The sequence below is a fragment of the Cetorhinus maximus genome, chromosome 12 (assembly GCF_964194155.1).
Source record: "Cetorhinus maximus chromosome 12, sCetMax3.hap1.1, whole genome shotgun sequence".
Classification (NCBI taxonomy): Eukaryota; Metazoa; Chordata; class Chondrichthyes; order Lamniformes; family Cetorhinidae; genus Cetorhinus; species Cetorhinus maximus.
Window position 1 is genome coordinate 24,815,379 of NC_135890.1, and position 25,881 is coordinate 24,841,259.

The 25,881-nt window shown below is 41.6% G+C and overlaps 1 protein-coding gene across 14 annotated transcripts in view; it reads right to left on the reverse strand.

Moving 5' to 3' along the window:
* The window catches only part of kmt2e (lysine (K)-specific methyltransferase 2E), a 135,314-nt gene that overhangs the window by 48,725 nt on the left and 60,708 nt on the right, over positions 1 to 25,881 (reverse strand). For 6 of the 14 annotated variants that reach the window (XR_013578108.1, XM_078553194.1, XM_078553193.1 and 3 more), the window contains 5 exons: positions 24,358 to 24,587; positions 20,105 to 20,185; positions 19,954 to 20,012; positions 11,804 to 11,872; positions 10,311 to 10,483 (listed from right to left, as the gene is read on the reverse strand). Coding sequence is in view for 13 of the 14 variants with exons in the window: in XM_078553194.1 (XP_078409320.1) it covers positions 10,311 to 10,483; positions 11,804 to 11,872; positions 19,954 to 20,012; positions 20,105 to 20,185; positions 24,358 to 24,587 (612 nt within the window). In the remaining variant the exon portion in view is untranslated. The remainder of the gene's footprint in view (positions 1 to 10,310; positions 10,484 to 11,803; positions 11,873 to 19,953; positions 20,013 to 20,104; positions 20,186 to 24,357; positions 24,588 to 25,881) is intronic. The other 8 variants (XM_078553199.1, XM_078553204.1, XM_078553197.1 and 5 more) reach the window with 3 other exon arrangements.

The following is a 25,881-nucleotide window of genomic DNA, read 5'->3' on the forward strand; positions in this document are numbered from 1 at the left end:
AAATGGTAAAGAGCTGGGGTTGGGGAGAGAAAGGCTCGAGTCAGACTCCTAGTACAAAGACAATGGGAAAGAAAGGTCAAATGGGAAGGAGTGGATAGGAAATTGTGTGGCAAGGAGCAATGGAACAACAAGAAGGGAAAGGCAGGGAGGTTTGGGGTTAGGCCACTAACATGGAAACAATAGGAAGGGGAAGTAAACGGAGGAAAGGAGGAGGGAAAAGAAAAAGATGGATGAGGGGAATGGACAATAAGAGAGGGAAACCAGGAGAGAAACAGTGGAACAGGGCAGCAGAGAATGAGGACAAAGGGAACACAATGGTTTAAGGAAGCAGGGGAAGAGGTGCAGAGGAGCACAAGAAAGTACAACAAGGAAACCATTAAAGGCAATAAGAGAAGATGGAAGCGCCAAACAGGTATAATAGGCAGGATGGCAGACAGATAGAGGCAAATTGCATAAGAAAGAAGAAAACCCCAAAATGTCCCCAAGTAGGCAAGACAGGCATATTGATAAAATTATTTTTTCTGAAAGAGAGAAGATAGTAAGAGAGAGACACAGACACTCTCAGGAACACAAATATGGCACTTAAAGGTAAAACAACATTCAGGATCACCTGATAAACATTATGGAGACATGGTTGCAAGGTGACCAAGGCTGGGACATGAACATTGAAGGATATTTGACATTTCGGAAAGACAGGAATCTAAGAAAAAGTGTTGAGGTAGGTTGCGAATTAATTACCATCAGAACGGTAGTGAGAGATGGCCTTAGCTCAAAAGAGCAAGATGCAGAATTCGTTGGGGAAGAGGTAAGAAATAAGAAGGGTTAGACCCACTTGCAGGTGTAGTTTATAGGCCCCCTAACAATAGTTACACTATAGGACAGAGTAAACAGGAAGAAATAAATGGGGAGTGTAAGAAAGGTACTGCAATAATCATGGGTGACCTTTGGAAGATTATAACTAATGCCTCTACTATCTCTGCAGTCACTTATTTTAAGATCCTAGGAAGCAGAGCATCAGGTCCTGGGGATTTGTTAGCCTTTAGGTTTAATAGTTTTCCCAGTAACTTTTCCCTGGTGATGGTGATTGTTTTAAGTTCCTCCCTTTTGCCTCATGTATTAAAGCCAGATATAGATATCATTACTGGTAAGTAGTGGGTAAGGTCGGGTAAGTATTTACTACTTTTATTGCTTATAGTTTAAGGTCTTTTTGTGGTTTTTAGTTTGCATATTCTGTAGTAACGAGGATCAGGAAAGAAGGGCCCTAGAGTAATTGATTTAAAAGGCTTAATTTAAAGGGATAAGTCATGGCAGGAGAGCTCAAAGCCGTGGTGTGCTCCTCGTGCGCCATGTGGGAAGCCGGGAACATTTCCAGTGCCCAGGACCAGAATGTGTGCGGGAAGTGTGTCCCAGCTGCAGCTCCTGGAAGCTCGGGTTTCAGAGACGGAACGGCGGCTGGTGACACTGTGGAGCATCCACAAGTCTGAGAGCGTCATGGATAGCACGTTTGGAGAGGTGGACACACTGCAGATGAAGGGACTTGAGGAAGGAAGGGAACGGGTGACCACCAGGCAGTCCAAGGGAAACAGGCAGGTAGTTCAGGAGCCCCCTGGGGTCCTGCTCACAAACTGGTATTCCATTTTGGAGGCTGATGAGGGCACTGGTTCCTCCAGGGAATGCAGGAAGAACCAAGCTTCTGGCACCACAAGCAGCCTGTTTGAACAGGAGGGAAGAGAGGAAGAGCAATAGTAATAGGGGATTCTATAGTCAGGGGAACAGGTAGGTGCTACTGTGGCCGTCAACGTGATTCTAGGATAGTGTGTTGCCTCCCTGGTGCCTGGGTCCGGGATGTCACTGAACAGCTGTAGGGCATCCTGAAGGGGGAGGGTGATAAGGCAGAGGTCATGGTACATGTTGGTACCAATGACATAGGTAGAAAGAGGGATGAGGTCTTGCATCAAGAATTCAGGGAGTTAGGCAGTAGGCTAAAAAGCAAGACCTCTCGGATTGTAATCTCTGGATTACTCCCAGTGCCATGTGCTAGTGAGCTCAGAAATAGGAGAGTAGCACAGATGAATACATGGCTTAAGAGTTGGTGTAGGAGGAAGGGTTTTAGATTCCTGGATCACTAGGACTGTTTCTGGAGAAGGTGAGACCTGTACAAGCGGGACGGTCTACATCTGAACCAGTGGGGACTAACATCCTTGCGGGCGGGTTTGCTAGTGCTGTTGGGAGGAGTTTAAACTAATTCAGCAGGGGGAGGGGACACAGAATGTTAGCAGAATAGGGACACATCATAACATAGTAAAGCAATCAGGTAAAATGGATGAGTTAAGGGTGAGGATTGACATGTGGAATTGTGATATAGTAGCCATCACAGAGACGTGGTTGAGGGAAGGGCAGGATTGGCAGCTCTACATTCCGGGATATAGAATCTTCAGGCGAGACAGGGGAGGGGGCATTGCATTATTAGTTAAAAAGTCAGTTACTGCAGTAAGGAGAGATGATATCTTGGAGGGGGCATCGAATGAAGCTTTGTGGGTAGAGCTTAGGAATAAAAGAGGGCCACATTGTTAGGGGTTTATTATAGACCCCCAGATAATCAGCAGGAAATTGAGGTACAAATATTTACACAATTTGCAGAGGTGTGTAAAACAATAACAATAGGGTAATTATATAAGGTGATTTCAACTTTCCCAACATTAATTGGGATAGACATAGTGTTAAGGGCTTGGATGGAGTGGATTTCTTGAAATGTGTACAGGAGAACTTTTTAGGTCAATACGTAGAAGGTCCAACAAGGGACGGGACAGTGCCAGACATAATTCTGGGGAATGAAGCCGGACAGGTGGGCTGTGGTGGTGGTGGGGCAGCATTTTAGTGATAGCGATCACAACATGGTACAATTTAAGCTTGTTATGGACAAAGAAACAGACAAGTTGCAAAAAAATGTTTTGGATTGGAGGAGAGTGGATTTTAGTAAAATAAGGCAGGATCTGGCCAAGGTAGACTGGGAACAGCTACCTGTGGGGAAATCTACTGAAGAGCAGTGGGGGGCGTTCAAAAAGGAAATGGGGAGGGTACAGGCTCAACATGTTCCCTCTAGGGTGAAAGGATGGAGTAACAAGCCAGAGAACCATGGATGACCAGAGATATTCAGGATACGATGAGAAGGAAAAGAGAGGTTTTTAGCAGGTACAAGGGGACCAAATAGCGGAGGCATTCGTGGAGTACAGGAAATGCAGGGTGGAGCTTAAGAAAGCAATTCGGAGAGCAAAGAGGGGATATGAGAAAGTTCTGGCTGGTAAAAGTTGGGAAAATCTCAAGATATTCTATAAGTATACCAAAGGGAAGAGGATAACCAGCGAAAGAGCAGGGCCTATTAAGGACAAAGGGGGCAATCTATGGGTGGAGCCAGAGGACATCGCTAGGGTGTTGAATAAATACTTCACATCCGTCTTCACCAAAGAGAATGAGGACGAAGGTATGGAACTCGGGGAGACTGCGAGATTCTTGAGCAAATTGATATATGGAATGACAAGGTATTGGAGGTGTTGGCAGGCTTAAAAGTGGACAAATCTCCAGGTCTGGATGATTTGTGCCCCAGGTTGCTGAGCGAGGCAAGGGAGGGGATCGCAGGGGCTCTGTTTTTTAATTCCTCTCTGGTCACGGGGGAGGTGCCAGAGGACTGGAGAACTGCTGATGCGGTTCTGCTATTTAAGGGTTGTAGAGATAAGCCAGGGAACTGCAGACCAGTGAGTTTCACGACAGTAGTAGAGAAACTATTGGAGAAAATTCTGAAGGAGAGTATCTATCTCCACTTGGAGAGGCAAGGTTTGATCAGGGATGGTCAGCATGGCTTTGTCAGAAGGAGGTCACGCCTAACAAGTTTGATTGAATTTTTTGAGGAGGTGACCAGGTGTGTAGATGAGGTTAGTGTAGTTGATGTAGTTTATATGGATTTCAGCAAAACCTTTGACGAGGTCCCACATGGGAGACTTATAAAGAAGACAAATGCACATGGGATACAGGGTAATTTGATAAGGTGGATTCAAAATTGGCTAAGTTGTAGGAGACAAGAGGGTGATGACAGAAGGCTGCTTTAGTGACTGGAAGCCAGTGTCCAGTGGCATACCACAGGGATCTGAGCTGGGTCCCCTATTATTTGTCATTTATATAAACGACTTGGATGACTATGTGGGGGGTAGGATTAGTAAGTTTGTGGATGACATAAAGATTGCCCGGTTGCTTAACAGTGAGGTTGAGTGTCTTGGGTTATAGGAAGATATTGACGGGATGGTCAAATGGGCAGATAAGTGGCAGATGGAATTTAACCCTGAAAAGTGAGAGGTGATATACTTTGGAAGGAGTAATTTGACAAGGAAGTATTCAATGAACGGCATGATACTAGGAAGTTCTGAGGAACAAAGGGACATTGGCGTGTGTGTCCATAGATCTCTGAAGGCGGAGGGGCACGTTAGTGGGGTGGTGAAAAAGGCATATGGGACACTTGCCTTTATCAATCGAGGTATAGATTACAAAAGTAGGGAGGTCATGTTGGAGTTGTATAGAACCTTGAAGGAGGATGTGATTGCACTGGAGGGGGTGCAGAGGAGATTCACCAGGATGTTGCCTGGGATTCAACATTTAAGTTATGAAGAGAGGTTGGATAGACTTGCTTGTTTTCGTTGGAGCAGAGAAGACTGAGGGGCGACCTGATCGTGGTGTACAAGGTTATGAGGGGCATGGACATGGTGGATAAGGAGCAGCTGTTCCCCTTAGTTGAAGGGTCAGTCACGAGGGGACACAAGTTCAAGGTGAGGGGCAGGAGGTTTAGGGGGGATGTGAGGAAAAACGTTTTCCCCCAGAGGGCGGTGACGGTCTGGAATGCACTGCCTGGGAGGGTGGTGGAGGCGGGTTGCCTCACATTCTTTAAAAAGTACCTGGATGAGCACTTGGCACGTCATAACATTCAAGGCTATGGGCCAAGTGGGGGGGACAGGAAAGAAGTGAACATGTATTTAACCAATGCTTTGGACAAGCTCACAGTCAGGGATACTAGAGAAGAAGCTGGTGCACATCTTGTTCAAGTGTACTGTTGTGGGCAAGTCTGGGGTATTCACTTTACATTTTAAAGCAAGATTTTTAAACAAAGGCCAAAAATTAAACAGGAGGGAGAAGAATTGGCATGAACAAAGAGGGTGTGAAAAATAAAGGACAGTACTTGGTAGGAGTCTGTAACTACCCTGAGATGAGAGGGGAGAAGGGCGCTACCTTCAAATGCAGTGGTGTGGAGAAAGAGCAGTACCAATATGTATTTGGGATACAGCAAAGAAACCAGGAAGAGCACATATCTAAAAAGAAGAAAGTGCTGGCATGAACTGGAGAATAGAGAGAAAATTGCTAGTTTGAATCAAGGGTAGAGGGAGGCACGTGCCAGCGTGAACTGGGAGTGATGGAAAGGCAAAGAGTACCAGTGTGAACTAAAGGGAAAAAGGGGAGATATGTATCGTTGTGAACTGGAAAAGGGCAGAAAAACTTGGTGTAAACTGAAAGACAGATAAAAAAATAATGAAATGGAGGGCTAGAAGAGTGACATTGTGAATTTAGTTTTACAGAGTGAAGACTGCCAGCATGAATTAGGCTGTAAGGGAAGTAGAGTGTCCTTGTAAATCTGAGAGGGGAAGACTGCTTCATATCACAGTGACAGCCATGCAAACAAGTTTAAAACAATGGGATTTCAGAATAGCAATACACATCCATATGCTTCAGAGAAGGAGTCAACAATGACCTAGAACTTAGTTTCTGAGAGGGCGCACACACAAGCGTCATCTACATGCTGAAACTCTATGACTGATGATGGAGTGGTTTTGGTTTTGGATTGAAGGCAGCGTAAGTGGAACAGTTTCCCATCTGTTCCACAGATTATCTCCATGCCGGTGGGTAATTTACTGGAGGTGAGGTGCGGTGCAGTATTGCAATGAAGAAATTGGAGCAGAGGGTTGGTGCAATGACACAACCTTGTCTGACCCCAGTTTTCACTGAGATAGGGTTTGTGGCAACTCCATTGGTGAGGATCACAGCATGCATGTCTTCGTGAAGTAGGTATGGATGGTAACAAATTGTTGAGGGCAATCAAATTTGAGGAGAATACTCCATAAGCTTTTGCAGTTGACAGAGTCAAAGGCTTTTGTCAAAAAGGACCATGTACAGTGGTTGGTGCTGTTCCTTGAACTTTCCTTGAACGAACCTTTCACTGAGCACCCGGAAAACTAAAATCCTCTTCCAACCAGCTCCCACAGTAAAACAGCCCCACCACTCTCCCCAGTCGATTAAGATCAATAGTGAGATCCTAGAAAATATGGACCATTTTCTGTTTCTTGGGAGCCTTAGAACTATCTTGCGTTCAGCTTTTGCCTGTTTTCCAGGTTAGAGTGCAAGAGAGAGGAAGAGAAAAAGAGAGAAAAAAGGAAAAATACCACAAAACATTAGTTCCTCTGCCACAAAAGATGCCTGTGACTGTACACAATTTTTACCATGACTGTTGCATTTTCAAAAATGACAAAACCAAAGGTCTAATGATACCAATTTTGGCTTTTTTTGTGCTACATCACCAAGTGTCTATAGGTACAGCAACAGGAAGCAATTTAATACAGAAGTTCTTATAGTTGCCCTATAAGATTAAGCAGAAAGGAAACTCAAAGGTTTTTCCCACTGTTTATTACGAAAAAAGGGACTGAGCCTGGTCGTCAGCGTAATAAATGCTTGACCTATTAAAGAAATGAACCCAGAGTGTAATGACAGAAAATCACTTATGTGGCACTTTGCACTCCAGTGTAAAACTATGGTAGGAGGGAAATGTTTAAAACAAACCACTTGACATTGTTCGTAAAGCAAAATATCAGCACAGTGGGTGTATCTACACATGGACTGCAGCGGTTCAAGAAAGCAGCTCATCACCACCTTCTCAAGGACAATTAGGATTGGGCAACGAATGCTGGCCAGGCCAGTGATGTTCATACCCCATGAAATATATATGAAAGAAAATCAATCTTATTTCCCTTTCTACTCTGTCCCTTTCTGCAATCCCCAGTCAGTGGTCAAAAGTGGCACCAGTAAACATCCTTGCAAGAATACTTAACTAACAAGCAATGGCTCATTAACATTACTTCGTGAATGTGAAGAGTTTACCTCTTACTCCTTCAATGCCACTAAGAGTATCATCAAAAGTTGTTGCTAACTACTCATGTACTGAGGAACACAGAGCCTCAAAATCTCCACAGGAGCTCAAAGTATTGTGAAACTATTCTGTACCAGTTAGAAACCTGTGAAATTTACCTTGGTCTACGTCTTTTTTTTTTAGGTACACTAAGGTCACTTTACGTACCTTGAAATAAACCAATACAGCTGACAACTAACTCCATTATAGGTAACTAAATTTTAGGGATTGGAAAAGGTTTCATCTACATTCAAAGCATTTGTATTTAATTTTAAAGGAAAACCCTTTCTGCTGTATGGTTGAGTTATCTGGTTGTAACCGCTTCGCATATTAACTTTGCAGAAATGGCACTCCTCTTTATGCTTTTTTTTATTCATTCATGGGATGTGGGTGTCGCTGGCCAGAGCAGCATTTATTACCCATCCCTAGTTGCCCTAGTTCAGGGGGCATTTAAGAGTCAACCACATTGCTGTGGGTCTGGAGTCACATCTCGGCCAGGTAAGAACGGCAGATTTCCTTCCCTGAAGAACATTAGTGAACCTGATGGGCTTTTACAACAATTGACAATGGTTTCATGGTCATTAGACTTTTAATTCCAGATTTTTATTTTAAAAAACTTATCATCTGACAGGGTTCGAACCCAGGCCTCCAGAGCATTACCCTGGGTCACTGTTCCAGCAACAACATCACTATGCCATAGCCTTTCCTGGCACTTGTTCAGCTGTACAAAGTAGCCTTTGGTGTAGACTTTCAGCTGGATAATGATAATTCCAAGGTTGCTCCCACTTACAAAACTGACAGTGGGAGCTGGGAAGCACAGCAAATAAAGTAAGCGACATATGTTAACATAAAAAAAAATTGAAAAAGTTCTAATAAAAATTGAAAGGAGCGAAGAAAATAAAAAGAGAAAATGAATAACTAAATGGACAGGGTAAATTTAGGGGCATTAGAATAGGGGTATGTCATTAGATGCTACAACACTGGCATCTACCCGCCTATGTGGAAAATTGCCCATGTATGGCCTGCATACAAAAATCAGGACAAAATCCAACCTGGCCACTTACCACCCCATCAGTCTATTCTTGACCATCTGTGCTATCAAGTGGCATTTTCTTAGCAATAACCTGCTCACTGACGCCCAGTTTGGGTTCCACCAGGGCCACTCAGCTCTTGACCTCATTACATCATTGGTTCAAACATGGACAAAAGAGCTAAATTCCCGAGGTGAGGTGAGAGTGACTGCCCCCTCGACATCAAGGCCACATTGGACCAAGTGTGACATCAAGGAGTCCTAGCAAAACTGGAGTCAATGGGAATCAGGGGAAAAACTCTCCACTGGTTGTGGTTGTTGGAGGTCAGTCATCTCAGCTCCAGGACATCACTGCAGGAGTTCCTCAGGGTTTCCTTGGCCCAACCATCTTCAGCTGCTTCAGCAATGATCTTCCTTCCATCATAAGGTCAGAAGCGGGCATGTTCGCTAATGATTGCGCAATGTTCAGCGCCATTCGTGACTCCTCAGATACTAAAGCAGTCCATGTCCAAATGCAGCAAGACCTGGACAATATCCAGGCTTTGGCTGACAAGTGGCAAGTAACATTTACACCACACAAGTGTCAGGCAACAAAAGAGAATCCAACCATCGCCCCTTGATGTTCAATGGCATTACCATCACTGAATCCCCCACTATCAACATCCTGAGGGTTACCACTGATCAGAAACTCAACTGGACTAGCCATATAAATACTGCAGCCACAAGAGCAGGTAAGGGGCTAGGAATCATACAATGAGTAACTCAGCTCCTGACTCGCCAAAGCCTGTCCACCATTTACAAGGCATAAATCAGGAGTGTGATGGAATGCTCTCCACTTACCTGGATGAGTGCAGTTCCCACAACACTCAAGAAGCTTGACAGCGTCCAGGACAAAGCAGCCCGCTTGATTGGCACCACATCCACAAACATTCACTTCCTCCACCACCAATGCACATTAGCAGCAGTGTGTACCATCTATAAGATGCATTGCAGGAATTCACCAAGGCTCCTTCAACAGCACCTTCCAAACCTATAACCAATACCATCCAGAAGGACAAGGGCAGCAGACACATGGAGGGGAACTTCCAGGTGGTGGTGTTCCCAAGTCACACACCATCTTGACTTGGAAATATAATCGCTGATCCTTTTACTGTCGCTGGGTCAAAATCCTGGAACTCCTTTCCTAACAGCACTGTGGGTGTACCTACTCCACATGGACTGCAGCGGTTCAAGAAGGCAGCTCACCACCACTTTCTCAAGGGCAACTAGGGATGGGCAATAAATGCTGGTCCAGCCAGTGAAGCCTACATCCCGTGAATGAATAACAAAAAAATCATGGTTGTATCTGTAGCTCAACTCCATTTATCCAATTTCGATCCAAATTCCTTACCAAATAAAGATCTGTTAATCTCAGCCTAAACTTTAATTAACTCAGCATCAACAGGTTTTTGTGGAAGCGAATTTCGTATGTTCACTACCCTTCCTGTGAAATAAATGCTTCCTGCTTTCATTCCTGAATGGCCTAACTCTAACTTTAAGATTCTTCCCCATTGGCTAGATTCCCTCATCAGAAAGGAGGACTTCTGTGTATCTACACTGCTGAATTTTTATGTCATTTTAAACATCTAAATTAGGCCACCCCTCAACCTTCTAAACTCAAAAGGAATACAAACCAAGTGCATGCAACCTGGTCTAAATTCTCGTATCAATTGAATGGTTTAATTTTACCCTTCTGATACGTGAGCAATTTTAGTGAATATTTCCATATTAGTGCAGAAGTTGGCACTAGGAAGCTGAAATTTCTTAGTATGTGTTAACACTCAAGTTAACAGTAAACAAAATAATTGATAGAATCCAAGACTATCACAACATACAATAATCTCCTTAGATGATTTTTATTGTCCATGTAATGTATTTCAATGGCCTAAGGTTTCCAGTACTAAATGAGCCAGCTGCTGAACTCAAACTCCTCTATATATGTTTCTTCCAAGTCAAATAGCGCAGGTCTCTCTAGTTGTGTACCAAGCAAAACAAGCAGATTGTGATTAGACAAATTCTACTTGCCTTTCTAGATTTTGCAGCAAACTGCTCCTTTTCTCCACTTTTCTTTCGCTTTTTCTCATTTACCTTTGTTACCCTAGTGGCAGTTAACGTGATAGTTGTAGGCGTCTGCTGAAAGGCAGTATATAGTTCCACAGGTACCTCATCTCCACTTTCAGTTGCACTAGTGTCTCCATCTATTTAACAAAAAAAAATCAACACTGTAACCACTATTTTTTAAAAACAAATTACACCTAATAATTTGCATAAGGAATTGAGTAAGATTTTTAAAAAAACAATATAGAATAGAGCCTCAATTATCCACATACCAATTATTTACATCGTTCACTATCAGTAAGAATTTTCTCAGGTGATTGGGGGGGCCAGCAGAAGTCAAGGATATCAACAGACTTATTTGTGTCAGAGCAGTTACTGCTGCAACAACTGATTAATCAATAGACCTGCCAACTCACAGTTCCTCCATTTAAGAGCACATTTATACAAATTCTGTATTGATTTTAAAGTCAGTGATTTAAATGCTCTGGAGGTCAGATGGTTGAATCATTGCTCACCGTTGATGCTGAGGATCTGACAGCGTCATTGGTCTGTTGTAGATCTGTCTAATGAAGTCACGAACAAGGCTGGGAGAGAACTGTGAGTTAGCAAATCAGCTGATTAGTTGAATGCTGTAAACGGCAACTTAGTATTGAGGTATATGTCACTGGAGAAGACGGAGTAAAAGCAATCAACAAGTGTATAGTAATTTGGGATCTCAATCATCCACCAATTGATGTTATTTGTGGTGGGATTGCAAGAAGGGACTGCCTCCATTATGCTGGATAATTGAGGTTATACTTTTCTGAAAAAAAAATGATGGATCTGGCATTGTAACACATGGATGTGAGTACAAACATTACTGACCTGACACAGTGACAAATGGGAGCAAGTTTAAACAAACAAAAAAAAAACAACTATTTCGCTATTCATAATTATTTGATATCTATGTAAGATCAGATTAAAACAAAAAGTTCAACACAGAAAACATTCACTGGGTAGAAATATACCAGATAAACATTACCTCCCATAACAATTAGGTCACAAGATAAGCCTTCATTACTTTTGTCAGGGATCCATCAGGCAAAACAGTTAAAGCTATTTATTATATGCTACATTTTAAGAATTAGGGTCGAAGTCATAATGCAGCAGGGAACTGTGTCAGGTTATCTCTTTAGAAAGTTTAGTTCCTGTGTTTTACATCTGCTTCACTTCTTAGAATATTCATTAATATATAAAAGAATGGAAGAATGGTAGTTACTCAAAAAGCATTTTTACTCATTATTAAGAGGCTGTAGGGAGTACAAGAATACTAGAGGACAATGTGGAAAATCAACAAATCGTTATAATAGTTTTTGAGTGGATGGGTTAATAGGAATTAAAACTGATAAGTCACCAGGCCCAAACGGTCTACATCCCAGAATACGGAGGGAAGTAAGTGATGAAATAGCAGATGTACTAACCATAATTTCCCAAAATTCGTTGGAAACAGGAATTGTACCAAAGGACTGGAGGGTAGCGAATGTTAACTCCTGTTCAAAAAAGGGGAAAGGGATAAGCCAGATAATGATGGATCAGTTATCCTCACATCAGTTATCGGTAAACTGTTAGAGACCATAATAAGGGATAACATTAGTGAACACTTAAAAGGGATAGCTGACAGATTTTTAAGGGATATGTTGTACTGGACTAAATTTATTTCATGCTAAAAGAGATCACTGAGTATATGGACAAAGGGAGTTTTAGTAAACATGATGTTTTTGAGAATTTAAAAACAACTGAAAAAGAGAACTTTAATATTTATCATGACGATTAAGGTCCATGGTATTAAAGATAAAAGTGGGGGCCTGGACAGAGGGATGGCTAAAGGACAGGAAGCAGAGAGGGATTAGGATGCTTCTCAGATTAGCAACATGTATCTACTCCAGAGATAAATGGTAGGACCTCTCTTCATACACATAAATGGTATGGTACATGGGCATAGAGGAAATTATATCAAACTTCACTATTAATGACAAATGATGGGCATGACAAAACAGAATGTAGAAGTATACAGGAAGAGATTAATAGGTTAAGGGAGTGGGTAGATATTTAGTAAATACAATTCAGTGTACATAAATATAAAACAATATATTTTGAGGGAAATTAGGGAGAATTATGCCCTAAACAGTAAAGTGCTTTGCAAAATAGAACACCACAGGAGTTCCAGATTGGGAGTGATGTTACAGGTAGAAAAAAGTTTGAAAAGGACAATGAATTCTGGGTTTAATATGAAGGGCTATAAATATTCAAGGGAGAAGCCAATGATGAATTTGTGTTGAATAATGGTTGGGCATGGCAGGAGTATTGAGTGTTTTGTATACTCCATCACAGAAAGGCTCTCAGAATGCTAGACAAGGTACAATGCAGATTGACTACGTTTGTGCTAGGGGTACTAGGGATGAAAGCTTATAGTTATGAGTGTATTGAAAAACTGGCCTGTATTCACTGAAGTAGACAATGTAAAAGGAAGGACTGACAGAACAACTTATTTTATATGGCATCTTTAACACAGTAAAATAACCCAAGATGTTTCACATGAGCATTATAAAGCAACATTAGACATCAAGTCCCATAACGCTACATTAGGGCTTACGGCCAAAAGCTTTCGCAAAAAGATAGGTTTTAAGGAGCATTTTAAAGGAAAAAAGTGAGGTGGTGAGTTTGAGAGGTTTTATGGAGGGAATTCCAGATCTTATGGGCTCGGCAGCTGAAAGCCTGGCCACCAGTGATGGAATAATTATAAATAGGAGATGCTCGAGAGGTCAGAATGGTCTCGGATATCTAGGAAGACTGTGTGGCTGGAAGAGGTGAGACAGAGGGAGAAGTGAGGCCATAGATTGAGTTGAAAGTAAGGATGAAAATTTTTAAAATCAAAAAAAGTGTTCAAAATTATGAAGGGGCTTAAGAGTAAATATTGGGAGATTCCAATTGCTTAGGAATCAGTAACAAAGGAATATATATCAGAATAAGTAATATAAACATAAAAAGGGAGCTCAAGAATATTATTTCATCTAAAGGGCTATAAAGTTAAGAAATGCTTCACTTTAAGTCAATCACAATTGTTAATCTTGAACGAGGTAAACACTTCAAAGAATTAAGGGTACAAGGAAAGAACAGACAAATGGAATACCAACAGCTAGTTCCAGGAGAGCCAACATCAACAAAAGCTTCCTTCTACATTCAAATATCAGGATTTCTGTGAAAACATATAAATAATTTCTTCCTCCAAAAAATTTCTGCAACAAGGCATATTTCTGAGTATCATAAATCCAGAATAATGGCCAGGGTTTTCCCCCCGTCGGGGTGAAGTTGAAGTGCAGGTGCTTCCAATTGGGGACACGCCGCCATTTTACGTGGGTGGGCCAATTAAGGCCCGCCCAGCGTGATGTCCGCACAGAAGCACTATGCGCTCCCTGTGCAGGCGGGGGGAATCCCTAAACCTGAGTGCACGTTCTTTCTTGCATGCACATAAAAGAGCGCAATCATCTCCCTGAGGCTAAGTGCTGCCTCAGGGAGGTCATCGCTACTGTACAAATGATTAAAAATAGAGAAAAAAAAATCCCTGACATGTCCCCTCATGACACTGTCACATGAGTTGGGACGTGTCCATAACATTTTTAAAAACTTTAATAAAATTTTTAAAAACCTACATGAAACCTCATCCCGCCCATGGGTGAGGTTTCATGCTTTTTCTAATGCCCGCCAGGGCTCCTGGCCTGCCCGCCAACCTTAAGGTTTAATAACTCTGTCAATGTCCACAATTGGCCATTGACAGGTAGGTGGGCGCACAGCTGATTTTGCTGAGCCCCCGCCTACCTGAAAATTTAAATGGGGCGTGGTGATGTCGGGAGGTCGACCTGATGTCACCACGCGTCATTTTACGCGTCGGCGAGCAGGCCCCGCCGACGGGAAAATCCTGCCCAATATTCAAAGAATAAACAAGCTGGTTTCTGTTTTGGTCAGCCATGTGCAGAAATTCATCAACATACAGAACTGAATCAAAATTGAACTTCTGAAAAAGCTATTCCTTGAATCCCAGTTTAGGCCACATAGAATGCACACTTTCTCCTACTTTCAGGTAATGCCTTCTGGAAGTCATCTCAAATCCAATTCCAAGATTTGACCATCTATCCCCATAACTTCCAACTTCATCATATGAGGCATTTGAAAACTGATCAATGCAATTTAAGTTGGTTTTCCCACCGCTGCAGAACAGTGAATACTTATTTTACATGTTCCTCAAGGGGAAAATCAGCCTCATTTCAGTCTATCTCTTCGCCTACAGACACAAAGAAGTCACTGACCACACCATTTGTAATCAAGTTCATGCCATAGGCAAGCATACAACCTCGAGCTAGGCTCCATCACTGCCAACAACTTGGCCAGATGACTCATAACACAGAGGACATCAGCTACTCTAATTTGGCAGTTCTTTTTGTCACAAGGTCAGCATCTTGCCCAAGAGAGCTAACAACTCATGATAAAGGTAACTAGCTAGTGGTCCAAAGGTTCTCAGGGACATCAACCCTGCAATTGGAGAGCAAAGGTCATACCAAGCTATTCATAACTACAAGATCAATGGTCGTGTCGAGCACACCTCAACTTTCACTCTTAATGGATCCTGGTCAATGGAGAGGATATGGGGGTTGGAAGCTCAAGTCTGGGTCGATTAGGATGCCAAGGTTATGCACAGTCTGGTTCAGCCTAATGGGGAGGAGGAAGAGATGGGGGAAGAGAGAGAAAAGCACTTAACAGCTTACTTCAACACTTTACCAGAGCAAAAATGTAAGAGGACTGCCCTGACAGAGCTAGCAAAATTCATTCTCCTCAGCAGATGTGCTTGAACCAATAGATTAAACCAAATAGAAAATGGGGTGCATAACAAGCCTGGTCTTTATATTTCAAGGAATGCAATATACAGAATTATCTCTAAACTATTCAACGATACAGCTTGTTTCACTGCCGAACTGTTTTAAACCAGTCAAAACTGACTAGACCATCAAGTTTGGTCCTGTGAAGCCTTCATTATGAGTTACTATTGACAGCTTGCCATTTCTTCCTTAGTAATTGATGAATTACAGTTTGTAATTATAATTCATACGTAAGACTTGCAGTGCCATCACCACACCAAAGCAACGGAGATAAACAAAAGAATAGGCCTGCCAGGTTTAGCAAAACCTTCCAGTATGAACCAAACAGTTACTGAAGCAAAAAACAGCGAATACTCAAGTACCAGCTTTGCAAGCTGGAACTCTTTGCTACAAGGCCAAACTGTGCCAGTGTACCTTGAGAACAGCCAGTGTTGAACAATTTTATTGTTCTGGTATTGCAACTGTCTAAAGATGAATTAAGATGTCTTGAATACGTTTCACCTACTGGTCTGGAGATTTTATGTTTCACTTATTTTGAATGCTAACTAGAGTCTGCAGTCTCACTAGAACTAGAGTCTGCAGTCTCACTAGAAGTGTGAGGAGGGTCAAATGAAACCATCCTAAATTACATTCCACCATTGCAGGCATTTATAAGCTCCTTTGAAAATTCAAACACACCATATATTGTAAGATGTTGTGCAATGTGGGAAGACAACACAATTACTATGGTAGGGATTCATTGCAGCAAAAAAAAAAATCCCCAGATGTGCAATTTCTTAATCCACTGATGACACAGCTGTTGAGAAGGACAGAACAGGGGCTTGACCTGGGCCTACTCAATGCACATCAACAATGCACAAAGCAAACCACATTACAAAAATGCCATGGTCGGAGGATTACACAAAATCTAGTTTTAAAAAATATCCAGCATACTAATAGGATATTGGGTAAGCATTAAGAATTACTGAATAAGTGACAAATTAAAAGGCTTTTAGCTGATTTAGCAAGCAAATTATTCAATGATAGAAAAAAGCTAAGGATACAAATCCATTTGTACAACTTGAATTTCTGTAGCATCGTTAATAAAGAAAATGAATGAAAGTATTTCACCAAGGCACAATCCAAAATTATGGACATCAAGAAAGATGACCAAAAGCTCAGTCAAAGACATAGGTTTCAAGGAGACAGAAAAATATTGAGCAAACAACATTGACCAATTAAGACATGTGGAGCTGAAGGAAGGCAGGACACACAAGGAGCCAAAGTTGGAGAAAGAGAGAATTCAAGAAGTAGAGTTGGAGGAGGTTATAGAAATAGGGAGGAGGGAGACAATGGAGAGGTTTAAACACAAGTTTCAGAGATCAGCGAGGATGGGATGGTGGGCAAGTGGGACTTGGTGTGGGGCATCAGAGTTTAGAAGGGGAAGGCTGAGATGCCAATAGTTGACACTGGAGGTGACACAAGAGTTTAAGTGGCAGAATGAGGAAAAGAGGCAATGTTATGGAAATTAAAATTGGCGGGCTTTGTGATGGAGAGGACATGGGGTCAGAAACTCAGTTCTGCATCAACTTTGACATACGAACGATCTGGCTCATGCCAAGAGTGCGGCCAGGAATAGGGGTAGAATCAGTGGTGAGAGTAGGATTTTTAAAGAGGGCTGAAATGGTGGTCTTGGTCTTCCCAATATCTATCTGGAGGAAATTCCAACTCATCGAAGCCTGGATGTCAGTCAAGCAGACTGATGGCACAGTGACAATGGAAATGTCAAGGCATGATGGACAGATAGGAACAGAAGTAAGTTTACAACCCCTTGAACCTGTTCCACCATTCAATTAGATCATGACTGATTTGTTACTTAACTCAAGATTAGGCCATTCAAGAGTGAAACTCAGGAAGCACATTTTCTTTCTTTTACTCAAAGGGTAGTAAGAACTAGAACTCCCCAAAAAGTTGTGGATGCTAGGGCAGTTGGGGCTTTCTGATAAAAATCTATTTATCAGTTTATTTGTTAGATAAGAGCATCAAGGGATATGGAGAAAAGTTGGGAAAATAGTTTTGAGGTGCAGGTCAGCAATGATCTAGTCTGAATGCTGCAGCAGGCCCGAGTGGCTGAACGACTATTCTTCTTCCGAGGTTGTGCCCTCTTGTTCTGGGTTCCTCCCACCCTCAAAGGATATAGTTTCTTAGCCTCTACTCTATCAAATCCCTTTATCTTTCTAAACATCTCAAAAAAACCACCTCTCAACTCCTAGCCTTAGGGTTTATGCAAATTGTCCTCATAATTGAACCCCTTAAGCCCTGGTATAATTCTGGTGAATTGACGCTGTACTTCCTCCATGGCTAATATATTCCAAGTTATGGTCCCCAATACTCCAAAATGGGGTTTGTCCAAGGCTCTGTAAAACTGAAACATAACGCCTTCACTTTTATATTCCGACCCTCTTGAAATTAAGGGCAACGCTTCATTAGTGATTTTGTTTATATTTTGTACCTGTTACCAGCTTTCAGTGATTTGTGTACATGAACACCCAAATTCCTTTGGTCTTCCTGTTTCTAGTCTCTCATTCTTAAATAAACTATTTGATTTTTCTTTCTTAGATCCAAAGTGGACTATCCTACGCTTCCCACAGTAAGCTTCATCTGCCACAGTTTTGTCCATTCACTTAATGTGTCTATGTTTCTTTGTAACTTTCTGATCCCATCTACAAGATTTACTGAGTCTCTTAATTTAATGAAATCTTCAAACATGGATATAAAACTCCCTATTCCTTCGCCCAAATAATTGATATTTATGGTGAAAAGTTTTGAAAGGTTTCCTGAATACTACCCAGTACAGATTCCATCCTTGAGGGACATCACCTACCACATTTAACCAATCAAAAGTACCCCCACTCTCTATCTCCTGTCTCTCAAACAATTAACAATCCATGTAAAGTGTCTTATGCTTAGATAAGCAGTTACTTGTTTGTAGGTGGAAGCCAGGAGTACAACAAAAGTACAGTTGATAAAAATGCAAAATAAAATATACACTGGTTAAAATCTGTGCAATATTCAGGAAACCTTTCATTCTCAACAAGTGAACTTGGTAGCTGTTACAAATGGTAGAAAAGGTTAAATGAAATTGAGTGGGGAGGGATGGGGGAATCACATACAGGGAAAAAAAAGAAAATTACAATAGGCTGGATCTTGCCGGAGCAGGCCATCTCGCATCATGTGCTGATATTTTTCTTTATCCTTCAGCTCAAAAAATGTTTACATGTATTCTGCTGGAAGTGCAAGCTGATAATGGTATGTTGAAGGTAAAAGGAAATATTGGACCTTAGTGAATGGTGAGGCTGACCATTATCTCCTTAACCATTAAGACTGAAGGCTGAGAAAGAAACCAGAATAATAGACAAAGAGGCTGAATGAGGCTAAAGTGGCTGAATTAATGAAATCCAGTGCAGAACGAGAAATGGAAAATAGAGGGAAAGACATGATTGTGAAGAGATAGGAAAAGTTAAAAAAAATTATATAAAATTTGACATTTTTAAAAGCTCTACTACATGCAGAAATGAGATTGAATGGTTTAAACTGCTCCCTTTATAGGTCAGAGTTTTTTTGGCATTGCAATAACAATGATCAGATTCTAAAAAAAAATAGAATGCTGTTAAATTCCAGTCCTAACTTTCTGTGATGAGTTTAATGGACAATTAATGCACAAATGCAACAAGTTTAAAAAAAAATAACAGAGAGACTAAGGGTGAGATGTCATTGTGCAAAGGAAATGGTACAGCAGCATAAACTGCCCAGCAAGTTTTGTATGTTTGCAACTCAAGGCTTGTCTCTTAATCCCCTAAATTTGCTGGCCGATTTGGGCATTAATTGTTAAGTGTACCATTAATACGCTGCTATTTTCCAGCAAGATCTAGCCCAATTAATGCAGCAAATACTCTTAAGGGTACAGATGCAGGAAGAAGCTTTTGCTGGTGAGATTCATTGGTTTATGTTTGTCGACAAGCAGAATGTCAAATCCAAAGCCCAATTTCTGAACCTCTGCAAACTTCCAAACTATCCCAGATCCAGCTCACTTCTTGATCTGATATCAATTTGGAACCCAGAACAGAAAACAAGGCTTTGTCCCAAGGTACAAATCATGCACAGTGCAGAAACAAGTCACTAGTGCATATGGTAAAATATATTTTGCGTGTTGGTGCATGTGAATTTTTTTTCATTCACAGAATGTGGTTGTCACTGAGTTGCTTGATCACTGCCCTCCTAACAGAAGTGGGTGAAGAGCGACCCACAATGCTGAGGGTTGAAAGTCACATTATAGGCCAATCCAGGAAAGGACGACAAATATCCTTCCCTGAAGGGCACGAGTGAACTGAATGGGTTTTTACGACAATCCAGTAGCTTCATGGTCATCATTGTTAATACCAGCATTTTTTAAAATTTCAGATTTATTTTATTAACTGAATTTAAATTACCCAACTGTCATGGTGGGATTTGAAAATGTATCCAGATCAGGTCCAGGTCACTGGTTTACTAGTCCAGTTACAAAACCACCTTGTTAGCAATATAAATGGATCTCATCATATGCAAGTTCTGTTGTTTGGATTTCAGGTTGAAATATTTCTGAACTGAGTGTAAGCGATTCTCAAGGCATCAATAATAAAGCCCTATTGCAACATCTTTCTCTGTCATAGATTCACACATACCTGACATATTTTCCCTTTTCTTTGTTTGTAGCAACACAGCTCTGTCTCTATCCAAACACCTGGAAGTACAGCATTACAGTTGTCTTGAGATTTATGAACAAAATGTTTACAGGTATTTTAGAAGTCTTTCATTAGGATATACTGTACTTACCGAGGCTGACAACGATCACATAGGTAAGTTTCTGGAATGTGCTGTCTATCGATACCCATACAATCTATATGCTGCCAAACACTAAGCAAGATAAAAATCAAAGGAACAGATCAAGTTGGAAACTTCACTGTTGAAACTGACGGCATTATTTGTAAATTACTTATGTAAGCATTTTATTCCAAACCATTACCTTTGTCTTTGATTATTTTTGCTGTTGTAATGCAACCAATTGGCTGTTAACTTTTGCGTTTTATTACTTCAAAAAAAGTCAAGGATAACTTTGCATACTTATTACATTTGAAATAAACACAGCACAACCATGTAGCATCTTTGCTCTAATAAAAAAAATCTAAGTCATTTACTCTATTAATTCAGGGTTTAGGGTAAAGTATTAAAAGAACCACTTTGCATTCTTTGTAATGTCATACTTTCCCTAATTATTCTTGGGGGTTACTCTCACATATGTCAAAAGGATCAGCCAAAATTGGATGATTTACATGAATTCTCAACACAAGATTATTGAAAACAACATTTAATTCAATATAAACAGTTACTGAGGTATTTACCACTTAGTTTGAACAGAAATCTTAGAGAAAATGTTATAAAGGTCAAGGAAATGTACCAGAAAAATTTCAAACTAGAATATCTCCGAATACTGTTTGCAATCCACTAATCTAAGATTTTAGGATATGTACTCTTTATTAAAACAACAGTAAGGAGCAGGTGGGTCACTTGATTTTCTCAACAATTTTCCCTTCTCTTCCATGATACAGTTCCTTGGGCACTAGATACCCTCCAGCACCTCACTTGAGTGACTTCTATTCTTGTGAGAACATGTGCACTGTATCAAAAGTTATTCAAAGCAGGTTAGTGTGTGGGGGGGTGGATTCAACTTCATGGAAAATTATGAAAAAACTGAAAAGAAAGGAAAGCCCAGGAGAGGCTATTAAAGTCTCCAGAACACAAAATAGGATAGAGTGTTTGGAAAGGGCTAGGAATCTAACTTCAAGCACATCAGATAAAGGGATGACAATGAGAAAGGGGACGGGAAATACAGGACTGAAGGTGTTGTATCTAAATGCACGCAGTATACGAAATAAGGTAAATGAGCTTGTGGTGCAGATTGAAATTGGCAGGTATAATGTGGTGGGCATTACGGAGACATGGCTGCAAGGGGATCAGGACTAGGAGCTAAATATCCAAGGATATACATCCTATCGAAAAGATAGGCAGGTTGGCAGAGGGGGTGGGGTTGCTTTAGTAAGAAATGAAATTAAAGCGATAGCAAGAAATGATGTAGGGTCAGATGATGTAGAATCTGTGTGGGTAGAGTTGAGGAACCGCAAAGGTAAAAAAACCATAATGGGAGTTATGTACAGGCCTCCGAACAGTAGTCAGGATGTGGGGCACAAGATACACCAGGAGATAGAAAAGGTGTGTAAGAAAGGCAAGGTTACAGTGATCATGGGGATTTCAATATGCAGGCAGACTGGGAAAATCAGGTTGGTAGTGGATCCCAAGAAAAGGAATTTGTGAAACGGCTACGAGATGGCTTTTTGGAGCAGCTTGTGGTGGAGCCCACTAGGGAACAGGCAATTCTAGATTTAGTGATGTGTAATGAGGCAGATTTGATAAGGGAGCTTAAGGTGAAGGAACCCTTAGGAGGAAGTGACCATAATATGATAGAATTTACCCTGCAATTTGAGAGGAAAAAGCTGGAATCAGATGTAACGGTATTACAGTTGAATAAAGGCAACTACAGAGGCATGAGGGAGGAGCTGGCCAGAATTGACTGGGAGATGAGCCTAGCAGGAAAGACAGTGGAACAGCAATGGCAGGAGTTTCTGGGAGTAATTTGGGAGACACAGCAAAAATTCATCCCTAGGAAGAAGAAGCATACTAAAGGGAGGACGGGGCAACCATGGCTGACAAGGGAAGTCAGGGACAGCATAAAAGCCAAAGAGAAAGCATACAATGCGGCGAAGAGCAGTGGGAAACCAGGGGATTGGGAAGCCTACAAAGACCAACAGAGGACAACTAAAAAAGAAATAAGGAGGGAGAAGATTAAATATGAGGGTAAACTAGCCAGTAATATAAAAGAAGATTGCAAGAGTTTTTTTAGATATATAAAGGGTAAGAGAGAGGCAAAAGTGGACATTGGGCCGCTGGAAAATGACACTGGAGAAGTAGTAGTGGGGAACAAAGAAATGGCGGAGGAACTGAATAGGTACTTTGCGTCAGTCTTCACAGTGGAAGACACGAGTGACATCCCCAAAGTTCAAGAGAGTCGGGGGGCAGAGGTGAGTATGGTGGCCATTACCAAGGAGAAGGTGCTAGGAAAACTGAAAGGTCTGAAGGTGGATAAATCACCTGGACCAGATGGATTACACCCCTGAGTTCTGAAGGAGATCGCTGAAGAGATAGTGGAGGTGTTAGTGGCGATCTTTCAGGAATCACTGGAGTCAGGGAGGGTCCCGGAGGACTGGAAAATCGCTAATGTTACCCCACTGTTTAAGAAGGGAGTGAGGCAAAAGACGGGAAATTACAGGCCGATTAGCCTGACCTCGGTCGTTGGTAAGATTTTAGAGTCCATTATTAAGGATGAGATTTCAGAATACTTGGAAGTGCATGGTAAAATCGGGCAAAGTCAGCATGGTTTCATCAAGGGGAGGTCATGTCTGACAAATCTGTTAGAATTCTTTGAGGAGGTAACGAGTAGGTTAGACAAAGGAGAGCCAATGGATGTTATCTACTTGGACTTCCAGAAGGCCTTTGACAAGGTGCCGCACAGGAAGCTGCTCAGTAAGATAAGAGCCCATGGTGTTAGAGGCAAGGTATTAGCATGGATAGAAGATTGGCTGTCTGGCAGGAGGCAGAGAGTGGGATAAGGGGGTCCTTCTCAGGATGGCGGCCGGTGACTAGTGGAGTTCCGCAGGGGTCAGTGTTGCGACCACAATTTTTCACTTTATACATTAATGATCTAGATGAAGGAACTGAGGGTATCCTGGCTAAGTTTGCAGATGATATAAAGATAGGTGGAGGGACAGGTAGTATTGAGGAGGCAGGGAGGCTGCAGAAGGATTTGGACAGGTTAGGAGAATGGGCAAAGAAGTGGCAGATGGAATACAACGTGGGCAAGTGTGAGGTCATGCACTTTGGTAGGAAGAATAGAGGCATAGACTATTTTCTAAATGGGGAGAGAATTCAGAAATCTGGAGTGCAAAGGGACTTGGGAGTCCTAGTCCAGGATTCTCTTAAGGTTAACTTGCAGGTTGAGTCGGTAGTTAGGAAGGCAAATGCAATGTTGGCATTTATTTCGAGAGGACTAGAATATAAAAGCAGGGATGTGCTGCTAAGGCTTTATAAAGCTCTGGTCAGACCACATTTAGAATATTGTGAGCAATTTTGGGCCCCGTATCTCAGGAAGGATGTGCTGGCCCTGGAGAGGGTCCAGAGGAGGTTCACGAGAATGATCCCAAAAATGAAAGGCTTAACATGTGAGGAACGTTTGAGGACTCTGGGTCTATACTTGATGAAGTTTAGAAGGATGAGGGGGGATCTGATTGAAACTTACAGAATACTGAAAGGTCTGGATAGAGTGGACAATGGGAAGATGTTTCCATTAGTAGGAGAGACTAGGACCTGAGGGCACAGCCTCAGAGTAAAGGGAAGACCTTTTAGAACAGAGATGAGGAGAAACTTCTTTAGCCAGAGAGTGGTGAATCTATGGAATTCATTGCCACAGAAGGCTGTGGAGGCCAGGTCATTGAGTGTATTTAAGACCTAGATAGATAGGTTCTTGATTGGTAAGGGGATCAAAGGTTACTGGAAGAAGGCAGGAGAATGGGGATGAGAAACTTATCAGCCATGATTGGATGGCAGAGCAGACGCGATGGGCTGATTGGCCTAATTTCTGCTCCTATGTCCTATGGTCCTATTCAGCTGCTGGGAGTATTAAAGCTAAGCTGCAACTGTCCTTACTGCAACAATTTCAACAGGGATGCCAGATGGTGATCAGGATCTGTAACCCTAGCCAAATGTCACACCAAGGTTATTTGAGGCCAATGTTAACATCCTCATCAGTGTCCCACCTGAGGTCTGCAATATAACATAAACCTGATCCAATCTCGTATGACAAAGATGGATGAACTCCTCTTTGGAGAGTCCCTTTAACAAACTTTCAAAAATAAAATTACCCTGTAACATGAATAACCAGACAGGTGAAAGACAAGGTTAATAGGTTGCATTCCTACCTGCATTTATCACAACAGATCATGTATCCGTCATCATGGGTGAACCCACAGATGCACCTGGTAACATCTGTGCCGTAGCTTCCATCCTCAGAAGTGCTGATCGTCGTGGCACTGGAAGTCTCATCAAAATTAGCGGTGGTGAATATGCTCACCTCATTTTTGCCTATCACCACTGTTGGAGGAGGGGAAGCTGGGGGTGTTGGCGGAGGACGGGCACCATAATTGTGGTCCTGTAATGGTTGAAGAAAGAGTGAAATTTCAATTTACACAATGCTATTTTCCCTCTAAAGTGTTTTGGTAAATTATTTATGCTCAAAGGACATAACTGCTGAAGAACGAAGAGTGTTAGGATCAAGAGCTTCCAACCAGACAGCAAAACTAATTCAATCCTGCTCCATCAATGCACCTTGGACCAAGCCATGGAATAGCAACCCCAGCTGTATGTGTGTGTCATTTCAAAGTTCAAATGAATCGCTCGTGGGTTGAGCTGAGACTACTAATCATTGCGCAATTCGAAAGATCGTTAAAATCATCAAATAGAAAAACTATTTCATTAGCTCAGAATAGGTTCAAGCCTGGATTGTTCCAGACTTGAAAAGGCATTGTGCTAATCTAATGCACAACCCATTCTCCAACCATTAAGTTTCTAACACAGAACTTAATTTGTTCTGCAAAACAGCCACAGTTATTAACAATCAGAAATACTGTCCTGTCTACCAAAAACTAAAAATAGTACTATTAAGTACTACTATCAGCACAGTGACTTTAAAGAAACAAGATGCAATGACACCAAAATGTGTTTTAATACCTGGCTTTTATTTTTAACTATCAGTTCAATTAAACTCCAATTCAAGTTTGGAAAAAAGTACTAATGTCATACGCAGTCGACTGTGAAACTCACTTCCTGTGTTGGTAGAAACTAACTGCATACTCTGAGATTGGCTGGAATAATATTCAGTTAAGGCAGATGTGAATGTATTTAAAAGCAAATTCATTTTTTTAAAGTTAACAAGGCTGAATGGAGTAAGTACATGATGAAAAAATTGTGATGAGTTGGGGGGTGCGAGAGAAAATTATTGCAGTCACAAGTTACAATCTTGTCCTTAACTGATGCCCATGAACGCAAACGTACAGAAGTCTCGTCAAATAGTGATGGCTGTTTTTCCTTCCTCAACGCAAAGGCACTGAGGCACTACTCAGACTCTCAAATATTAGAATAAAACATGGGATTTTGCTTGCTGTGCACTTATTGTCTTAAATGGGTAATCCAACAGGGAAGCCATTCTGAACTACCTGCTTTTTTAAACGATGGCTCAGTTAGTTACAGCAGAGAGAATAACTGAGTCAAGAAGACTACTCAAAGAACCAGGGTCTGTAGCACTTTTACAGGCAGGCTTGTCCAACCGACAGCCCGCAGGCCAGATTGTGGCCCCTGGAGCCAGGTGGTTGGGAGACAGGCAGGCTGACTTGTACGAGAGTGTAAGAGCGAGAGCACGCACGAGAGAGAGCAATCGCGAAAGTGAG